The sequence below is a fragment of the Crassostrea angulata genome, chromosome 7 (assembly GCF_025612915.1).
Source record: "Crassostrea angulata isolate pt1a10 chromosome 7, ASM2561291v2, whole genome shotgun sequence".
Taxonomy (NCBI): Eukaryota; Metazoa; Mollusca; class Bivalvia; order Ostreida; family Ostreidae; genus Magallana; species Magallana angulata.
In genome coordinates, this window is record NC_069117.1 from 22,217,442 (window position 1) to 22,228,309 (window position 10,868).

The 10,868-nt window shown below is 31.7% G+C and overlaps 2 protein-coding genes across 2 annotated transcripts; both read left to right on the plus strand.

Annotated features, from left to right (window-relative positions):
• LOC128157408 (uncharacterized) lies at nt 1-2,535 on the plus strand. The gene is made up of 4 exons (XM_052819929.1): nt 1-387; nt 1,306-1,462; nt 1,548-1,562; nt 1,995-2,535. The coding sequence occupies exons 1-4, from the start codon at nt 172-174 to the stop codon at nt 2,255-2,257; spliced, it is 651 nt and encodes a 216-aa protein (XP_052675889.1). The 5' UTR covers nt 1-171; the 3' UTR covers nt 2,258-2,535.
• Nucleotides 2,536-6,269: 3,734 nt separating this feature from the next.
• On the plus strand, nt 6,270-9,527 carry LOC128157104 (uncharacterized). The gene is made up of 4 exons (XM_052819478.1): nt 6,270-6,701; nt 7,278-7,452; nt 7,544-7,558; nt 8,267-9,527. The coding sequence occupies exons 1-4, from the start codon at nt 6,633-6,635 to the stop codon at nt 8,533-8,535; spliced, it is 528 nt and encodes a 175-aa protein (XP_052675438.1). The 5' UTR covers nt 6,270-6,632; the 3' UTR covers nt 8,536-9,527.
• Nucleotides 9,528-10,868: the final 1,341 nt, after the last annotated feature.

Genomic DNA, 10,868 nt, shown 5'->3' on the forward strand with positions numbered 1-10,868 from the left:
TTTCCTTCTTGGGATAGTTTTGATTTCTTCGTTTGTTTTTATTTGGCTTTATGGGTTTTTTTTTTTATACTTTGTCTTTGTTTTTGCATTCCATTTGCAATAGAATGGTCATTGCTATTGTCCTACCCAGTCATATATTTATTTTTATAGTATAACCTAATTAATATTTAAATGTATTGTATTTCATTCATGGAAATAGTTCTGACCACCTTCAAATTCAACACATTTTTACTTCTGTCAACTAATGCTGCATCATTTTGTTTTACGAAATTATACCCATCTTTTGTTATTTTTTTTTTCATTTCTTTCGCAGCAGAAAAAATGAGTCCATTGCAAAGTATGCTGTTGCTCGCCACATTGGTCGTTAATACTGAAGCTGTTCCGCAAGTAAAAACATATTTCCATATTCATTGTCTATTATTTCCATCAGCTAGATTCTATGGGCTGTTTTACTAAGATTTTTGATGGTTTAACTACTGAGGATTCTTTTGTAACTTTTTTGATACAATATTTTTTTCCCAAATCAGAAGGTAACTAAAAAAAAAAGAACCATCAGTATACAATTCATAATTTATAGTATAAAAAGTGTTAAACTGAGATTAAAGAATATTTGTTAAAATTCGTTTTAAAATATAATACGATACCTTTTTAAAGGGGCATGGTCACGATTTTGGTAAATATTTCCTGTTTTTATTGTCTACAATGATTTAAAATTGCATTTCTAATTAGCAACCAAAATTTAAGAGTCAATTGTAGAGTGATAAGCAAAATACAGGGCTCACAATACTTTGTCATGTAAACAACACTAGTGCCCCGTTTTTGTTAACATAGGTTCAATATACCAGTAAAAACTCTTTTTAAAGCCAATTTAACTACTTTCTTATTCATTTAAAGCATAAATGAACAATTCCTAACGTTTTAAAACACATTTTTTTTAGGATTAAAACTGGAATTTTCAGTTCAACGTTTAAAATGTGAAACAAAAGCTTTGTTTACATAGCAAAGATTTACAAAGCTCTCTAACTGGCTAATAACACAAGAAATGACACTCAAATTTCGGTTGCTGATTAAAAATGCCTAACTCAAGCCTTGTAATCATTAGAACCGGGAATTTTTTTGACAATTTGACCAAAATCGTGACCATGCCCCTTTAACATTGACCACGACATCACTGACAAGTTAATGCTGACAATGCTTTTAAGTTTGCATGACTACCTGCTGAAGCCATATTGCTGGCAGTTCTCTCAAGAATACCATGTATTTTGAAAAACCTAACACTTTTTACACATATTTGGTTTCAAAAAGCCGTTAGAAAGAGACAGGGCGCCAACCGTAGACGACCTAATTGTTGATTTAATTAAAGTCGTCATGAAACCTGAATTAGCAGTGTTGGAGGCTAAAACCAAAGAGATGGAACGTGATCTAGCAGTTCAAAGGAATCAGATAAAGACTCTGCAAAATCGTGAGTTCATGACTGAATTTCAAGTGGAATCTGATTATTCATTTTGCATTCAAAATAATTTATCAAATTTAAATCTTTATTACAGGTAAAGAGTTTAGGTGTGAGTATACACCCTTTTTCTTGTTCTTTCAATGTCATCATAATGAATGAAATGTTTTAAAATGTGTGAAATATAATTCATCTTTATTTGTAATTTATGGAAAGAAATGAAAGTATTAAAATAAAAACTTCTTTATATTCAATTAAAAAATCATGCTCAGCTTGAACAAAAAACGGGAATTTTTTTCCCGAATTTAAAAGTAGTCATTATTCTTTCTGTACATTTATTGATATAATGGTTTGTCATATGTACATATAGTGTTCTCTTCACAAAAATACCTATCTTCTAGATTATATGAGAACACATGTTTTGTCTACATAAAGTATACATACCAGTATTTCTGATCATTTGTCTTTATCGTTATCGCTGACACAATTTTAATGAATGTTTTCTTCAGAAAAAACCCCATAGTATTGATTTCGTTGTGTTTAGGTGAATCAGGGGTCGTTGGAATACACACCAATCCTCGCCCTAGCTGGCCATATACACAAAGCGTCACCTTCCAAACTCCATTTGAGACGCAGCCGACCGTTACGTATGGCCTGTATCTTCTGGATACTGGATACACCAAAAACACCAGGGTAACAACGGAAGTCACTGATGTTACCAAAACTGGACTCCAGGTTAAACTGAATACTTGGGCTGATACAGTGTTATATGGAGCCAGAATCAGTTGGATGGCATGTGGACAGTAATATAGGCACGTGGCCACAACATCAATTTTCTTATTTGATGTGTTGTGGAGTATTTAAATTTTTGGAAAATCTTGTAATTCAAAACATATGCTTATTTTTATGGTGCATACATGTTGGAGATATGTCATTAAGAATTTAATAAATACATTAGCATATACAAAGTGGGCGTTGCAATTCCTAGTTCATTATTTTAACGAAATAATGTATGCATCATGGGATGTTACATATACCTCTAATTTTTTGTGAGAGAAATTAAACTATCTTACTTAGTAGCGTCATTCATTGTGTCCAGTTTCTTCTTTGGTATTTTTTAAGTTTTCCTGGTAATGTATAAATGGTGGTTACAAAGCTCACGTTAAAGTGTCAATTAATTTTTTTTTGCTTCATTTCTCTATACATCATTTGAAGTGTATATTCTAACTGTCGACTTTAATGCATAATGTTAAAAAGTGAGAAAATAGTACGGTGGGCGAAAACTGACTCAGGGTCAGTATTTTATGACAAATAGAGTCCTTTTGTACAGTACAATAATTTCATTCCAGGCTTGTAGATCTATGACCCTCTACACTTTCAAAACTGAACCTCATATAATTTTGATCTCGCTTGTAAACAACATAAAAATAGGTGTTGCAAAAAAAAAAAGCGGGATTCTTACCTAGCGTGGAAAGGACCTTACAATATCCGTATCACTTGAAGAGTCATATCTAAAGATAGACACATTACGTATACGAATATATTTACTAGGCGGTTATGTTCAGTGTGCAGGGAAAATACAAACACATTCTATGTGCATTTATATCGAACACGGCAACCACCCTTTGATTTTCATGTTAGGAAGATGACCATATATTCTGTATTTTAATGTTAACATACAATGTATATAAATTTAATTTTTACTACCCGGCGTGTTTAAAATAGCACATGAATTATTCTGATGCTGGCTCTTCAAAACAGTCAGAGTTGTAATCGTCGCATGTTTCTATTATATTTATAAGATGACCGCCGCCTAGTCTAGATAGAAAGGATGGAACAAATTTTTTCGTACTTTTTTTCATTTACCAATTCATCCATCACCGATTCATTCTTTTTTTTTTAAATGAATTTTTGCTTACCCGGTTAGTTCATGAAAAATTGAGAAAAAAAAAACTACTTTCCATATTGTTGCGTACATTGTTTGGAAATCCCTTGTTCAGAAGGAAATGTTTATAATTCAAGTTTATAACAGGGACTTCACACAGAAAGTGATGTTGAAAAAAAAATAAGCACGCATGGAAGATATCAAATAGACAAACGTTTAAAAAACAGTACTTAATTCTGACATTCTAAATTACCTATTTACATAGTTACATAACCTTTCCTTGCGATTAAAAGAAAAATGTAAATTTAAAAAAATCCAACTGTTTTCGTGATTCGAATGCAATCAAAAGAGTCGAATACAATTACACCGTAATGGATAACCACTCGACTTCTCTAGACATTGTATAGAGAGGGGAAGTTTAACACCCCGTTCTTATTCATAGGTATCAATGAATTTTTCCCAAAAGATACATAATTATTTTTTTATTAAGTCTCTTTGAAACAAAAATTGGAAATGGCAGTTTTCAAGGAGTTGCCGAAATCAAAATATTCAGGTTAAATTAAGGAGGCCGATTGATTTTTTTTTGCGGAAAAACTACAATTATAGCAAAACTCTTTGTTTTTAACCATATTTCATTTTAACCAATTCTAGTTTATTTGCGAACTTTCAATAAAATCAACAGTCTGTTGTTGTTGTTTTTTTTGGGGGGGGGGATCTCAAAATAGAAGTACATTTATTATTAGAATATAGAGGAAACTATCATTTTCTGCACTTCGAAGCAGAAAAATACTACAATTTATAGCTTTTTTTCCTCAAATTGTTATATATTATTATTTCTTACCTTAAATGCCAAAAATACTAATGTAATAGTATGAATATTATGGATACCATATTATTTAAATAAGTATGTAGATTATGTATATAGATTTTAAAATAAAACCAACCATATCTGACACACATTTTAAATACACACCACACACACTTAGATACACCCTGTGCCTTTACACACCTTTATATATACCCCAGGGGCAGTGATTTGGTAAACCTTTGTGGGCACGAGTTTTATTGTTCAGATATTTGTAGGGTTGTTGTGGTTGGTTTGTTGATCTGACTATGATATTTTGCCGCCAAGTTTTTGTCAGTCTTCGTTTGGTCATCCAGAGGGTAGCATGTGATATATATGAACTAGCTGAATCAGACCTACATCATAAAGTTTGACAACACACTACATGTATTTCTCTTTTTGGTTAGTAACATATAAACTAATATCCCATGTATTAAAATATTATTAACATGTACTTTTCTATAAATTAGCAAATAAGTAATTTCTTATGATTGAAGCACTTTAACTAATTAGAATGAATGAGTGTCATGAAAGAGTATTATAGATTTATTTAGTAAAAATTGATTATAAAGTCAGTATTTGATTCTTATTCAATGGAGTAACTGATTTTCTAATCAGTTTACAGAGTGTTTTTATGATGATCAAATATTTGGTCTAATTGTTCAAAATGAGCATTGTAAATGTATTTAATTCAATGAATAACAAATAAAAATAACCATTAGATGCGTAGAGGAAAGCTTATTCCCATAGAATGGTGAGATAATTTCTAATGAATAATGTGTCTATTATATTTTTAATTGCAACCTATTTTTATGATTATTATGGGAGAATTGCATATTGTATTAACATTGAAATTGTAAGAGTTACCTCCCTTTAACGAGGCCTAGTACAGATCGAGTATGCACGCTTCGCGCAGCGTTTCATTTGTATTGTGACGTCATCTTTTTGCTTGGTAGACGCCATGGCGTGTTAGTTTCAACTGCAGATATTCATTGAAATTTGTTGAAAATAGCTCGTTTGATGCGTAAAATTGATATTATATTGTGGAATATACATAAAATTTATGTCTCGAAGCATAGGCTATATTTGGGCTCGGGTCGAAAACATGAAGAGGGTTCATCAAGCCTAGCCCTCTGTCACGTTTTCTTAACCCGCCTAAATATAGCTTAATTCATATATTTTAAGACAGTAACCATGTAATTTATATTAATGACCCTTAATATGTGATGTTATATATTTATTTATTACTGAAATATGTCTGAATGTTTTAATAATACTATAAAGATCACCATTTCCGCCTTTGTCAAAAAATAGCCATTATCTGACAAATCTGGGCATACAAAAAACAACTTTGATAAGACCCCTGGAACAAACTAGGAGGTAAAAGGTTTTTTTATTTGACCATTTGATGCCTTTTAGCAATAACTTTAATATGTAGAACAGGAAAAGAAATCCCTAGGGCAGAAGTTTAAAAAAAAATGTAAAAAATGGGCAAAATTGATACATTTCAAGCAAAATTTCATAGGGTCCTATGTTAAAAATTAACAAACTTTGAGATGACTCCTTAAACAAACGGTGTAGTAAATTCCTTATTTTTTTTATCTTAAAATAATAATTATATGGGTAGAAATTCATGTAAAAAATTTCATTCAAAAATCTAGGGCAGAACAAATTAGACCCGGCCTCGGTAATTGCTTTATGTAAATATATTATCATAGCATGAGGATTATTGTTTTATATTTACAGGGCTCTCTATCATTTGATTAATTTCAACCACCATTATTTGTCTAATAAATATATGAACCCTCAGCAGGCGTTATTTTTATAAGTATCTCTGTAACACTAATAAAATTCTTGAGTTCAACGGACACACTCACTGATGTCAGCGGGTCCTTGGAAGAACTGGTCAGCTGCCTTCGTCAGGAATTTCGCACTCTTTTGGACCAACATGCCCCATGGCAAACTATATCTATAACATGACATCCAAACACTCCTTGGTACTCAGTATACTGACGAACTTAGGATCGCAAAACGTGATAAACGTCAAGCTGAAAGACATATGCGAAAATCAGGACTAACAGTCAATCAGGAAATCCAAGTCAATACAGTCGTGTAGATTACTACTGTCATCAAAAAAGGAATACTTCTCCGGAAAGATTGCGGAGATCGGATATTATCAGAAACAACTTTTTAATATAACAAACAATCTTTTGAGCAAAAGTATTGCTCCTATTTTCACCACACATGACATCAAGGATGATGAACTTGCAAACATCTTTGGGAGATTTCTCACTGAAAAGATATCAACCATCCAAGACCAACTTGCTATCTGAAAAGAGGATTAAGGAATTGATGTTTTAAATACAGATAGGATCTGTGAGAGAGAGCGCACACGCTTTATCGTAATGAATTTTGTATTCTTAGAATTTTAATATTTCTTTTACAGAACAAAAATGAGTTTATTGCAAAGAATTTTGTTGCTCGCCACAGCGGTCGTCATTATTGCAGCTGTTTCATCACAAGTAAAGACAATTTATCTTTCTGCCGTGGTTTTATCAATATTAGTTGAATACCAATTTTCGTGGATTTCGCTGTTAAGTTTATCCATGATGAAAATAAATGATCTTTGAAGCGCAATTTCTACTAACAGTTTGTATTGATAGGATCATTGGCCACGAATTTAAGTATCCTGGAAACTGTTTTTTCACTTTAACCACGGAAATTGATACCCTTGAATATTAATGAAACCAGAGTCTGTGTATCGTCTTTTTTTTTTATCTAAAGTACTAGTATACGACTTGATTTTTTAATGGGGAATATTACAAATACTCCTTTATTATATCATTACAATTCATGGGTTAAATTTGTCGCAAAAATATCAATGAAACTAGTCATTTGTTGTCCCCTTTTAAAAAACGCTCTCGTTGGTGCTTTATACACTGTACGTGCTATGAACAGCAATTATATTTTTTATATCAGTGATTATATGTACTACCATTAAAAGAAAACAGTGTGGGATTTATGTTTTATTATTTTGACCAAGATTGACATATATTTTGAAACTTAATCAATTTTTGCACACATTTTGTTTCACAAAGCCGTTAGTGGAAAATAATGTGCCAACAGCGCAGCAATCCGGAAACGATCTCAATTTTTATCTATTGGAACAAGTGTATGCAATGAAACCAAAATTACAAGCATTGGAGGCTAAAACCAAAGAGATGGAACTTGATCTAGCTATAAAAAAGGAACAGATAGAGGCTCTGCAGAATCGTGAGTTTTTGATTGAATTTGAACTGGAGTCTGATAATAAATTCTCTATTATTAAAGAAATCATCGATATTAAACTTTTCTAATTTTACAGGTAAAGAATTTAGATGTGAGTATAAATACATTTTCCAATAAATTAGATATCATGATTATAAATAGACTTGTTTTAAAATTTTGATATGATTAAAACTATATTTTTATAACTTGAATATTGATATAAATGAAATTATTAAAATACTGTGCTGGCCCTTTTTAAACTTCGTTAAATATGATGTAAAGAAAAAAAAGCATGCCCGACCTGAATATACATATATTATTTCAATTATTTATTTGGTGGTAGGAAGTTGGGGGTATCTACTTATCTCATTACGAAACTACATGTACTTCTAAATTGAATGATACTGGCAAGTGTTTCGATCAATATAACAGTAAACTTTACAAAATATTTGTCATATGCCCTTATTACTGTTACAGATGACACAAAACCAGAAAAACCATGCTTAGTATAGCAACACATCAGGCACGTAGCACCGTTTTTGAAAGGGGGGGGGGGCAACTCATTCAAAGGGCTTAGTAGTACACAATCATATAACTTCAATTTAACTGTTTATTTTCTTTCCTTTTGTTTTACTTCTCAAAAGTTGGGGTGGGGGGGGCAACCCCTTGATAATTCACTTTCTTAAATGTTAATTGAAGAAAAATCTTTGATGCGACAAAAAGTGTTACGTTCCTGTACATTAAATATAAGATTTAAAATGAAACGCTTGATATATGTGAATCATCTGAATGAAATATAATACTGATTGTCGTCTTGAAGGTGAATCCCTGGTCGTTGGGAGATATGTTGACACTAAACCCCAACCTAACTGGCCATACACATGGAAGGTAACTTTCCATACTCCGTTCGAGGCGAAGCCGACCGTGACATTCGACCTGTATCATCTTGATTCTGCACCTACCACAAACCTAAGGGTGACAACGGAAATCACCAATGTTTTCAAAACTGGATTTCAGGTTCAACTGAGTACTTGGGCTGATTCAGAGTTATATGGGGCTAAAATCAGATTGATGGCTTGTGGAAAGTAATACTAGTATAAAATGGAGCATGACCATGTCACTACATATTTTGTTTGTTGATATGTTGTTTATCATTACAGAATAAGGAATCATTCTTTGAGTGTTATGAGGTAAAAATTTTGGTCGGGGCGTTATCAAATCCAACAAAGTCCTTCGGGGCTTTATTTAAGGTATAAGGATTCGTTCTTTCAGTATGATTTGGTGATAATTTCGGTCGGGGCGTGATCAAATCCAATAAAGCCCGAATGGCTTAATGATAGATTTGAACCACACCCCGACCGAAATTATCACCTCATAATATTCAAAGAGTGATTCCTTATTACTACTACTTATATTTATGTAATATTCAGCCATTGTATGGTTAAATATTTAAAAAATATAAATAAGCAAATCCCGATGGTTCCCTAATTTTACGTCATTTGAAGTTATTGGACTGTATAGTACAAAATCGATACCGGTACGTAGTGTTATCACAGGCGAAGACACTGAAAAATGTAAATATTATAGATTTGATCATGCCCCGACCGAAAATATTATCTCATAATATTCAAAGAATGATTCCTTATAACATGTATTTATATAATTTTAAGCCATTGTACGATTAAACATTAAAATATAAATAAGCAAACACCGCTGGCGCCCCAATTGTATGACATTTGAAGTAATGGGCTATATAGTTCAAAATCGATAGGTAGTGTTATCACAGGCAAAGATACTGGAAAATGTAAATATTTGGGATTAAACTTTAAAGATAGGGGATATTCCATTGAAATTTTGATACTTGTACATTAATTATTAAGCATTTGAACATAAAATAGAAAGAAATGATCCGTTCACACAAGACACGAAGTTTGTGGATATGAACGATTTAAAACAATTGAGTTTTCAATGTCTGTACCGAGGTTTGAAAGCCATGTTGCAAGCACTATTCAAATAAAATTACTATTGAAATGAATTATTTCAGTAGTTGTTGGGAATGTATTTCATTATGAGAATCACTTTGAGACCACTATTGAAATATAACCACTATGGAAATTAATTATTTCAATAGTGGTTGGTGATTAGTTTTATTACGACCATTATTGAAATAAATATTTCAGTAGTTGTTGGGAATGTATTTCATTATGAGAATCACTTTGCAATCACTTTTGAAATATAACCACTATGGAAATTAATTATTTCAATAGTGGTTGGTGATTAGTTTTATTACGACCATTATTGAAATAAATGATTTCAACAGTGGTTGGTTATGAATTTCATTATACGAAATAATTTGCAACAACTATTGAAATACAACAACCATAAGAATAATGTATAATGTATTTCATTATACTCATCATTATTGAAATAAATTATTTCAATGGTGGTTGGGGATGTATTTCATTATAAGAGTCACTGTGCAGCCACTATTAAAATTCAATATTACTTTTTTCAAAAGTAGAATAAATTCTATTGTACATATTACTTTTATGATACATTATTTCAATATGGGCCGTGGATGTATTTCATTATAAGTTCCAATTTGCAAATAATTGTTGAATATTATTTATTGATAAATGTTAATATAAATATCACTACTGAGATATTTTATTTAAATAGCGGTTGAGGTACGGTTTAAAAACATGTACAAAACATGCATTGTATTTAGCAAACATGGGGATATTTTTTGTCTTGTAAAAAACTAAATGATGTGAAAGCGATGACATTGATAAAATAGCAAGAATGTTGCATTAATTGCACAAGGCTGTTGTATAATAAATCGAGCGGGAACAGGTTTGACAAAAAAATGTTTTTGAAAAAGGGGTCATGAAAAATCGGTATCATCAATATAGTTTTAATTCAACCTGATAAACATTTTAAAGACTGAAACTATGGTTTGTCCAATTAATCATGTCGATAGACACGAGTTTTAACGAAAAATAAACCTTTGATTCTCGACTAAAATGAATGAATGTAAAGGCGCCCGTATTTACCGCCGATCTAAACAGGGTTATGTTCAAGATTGTGGCAGCTAGCCTAGCCGCTAGGTCGTAGATATCTAGGTCTATTAAACAGATTGCTAATTTAACCGCTAGGTCTCTGAATTGAAGTTGAAAATGTTCAACTAAAGACTTGTTACATCGACATAATTTGTTATTTCAAGCGGAAATATACATGGCAAAATGCATAATAACTCATCGGATGAAAAAACTACCACTTAATAAGATAAAGGACAAGGGCATAAATGGCGTTACATGTCCCCCACTTGAAGCAATAAAAAAGAACTTGTTCGAATGTTAATAAAATATGTATTCTTGGCTCGTATACATTGTTTATACTATAATTTTCACGATGCATGTCAA

Coding starts and splice junctions, on each gene's coding strand:
- LOC128157104 (XM_052819478.1), top strand. CDS start 6,633: ATGAGTTTATTGCAAAGAATTTTGTTGCTCGCCACAGCGGTCGTCATT. Junction 6,702..7,277: donor TTGCAGCTGTTTCATCACAA/GTAAAGACAATT, acceptor TGTTTCACAAAG/CCGTTAGTGGAAAATAATGT.
- LOC128157408 (XM_052819929.1), top strand. CDS start 172: ATGTATTGTATTTCATTCATGGAAATAGTTCTGACCACCTTCAAATTC. Junction 388..1,305: donor ATACTGAAGCTGTTCCGCAA/GTAAAAACATAT, acceptor GGTTTCAAAAAG/CCGTTAGAAAGAGACAGGGC.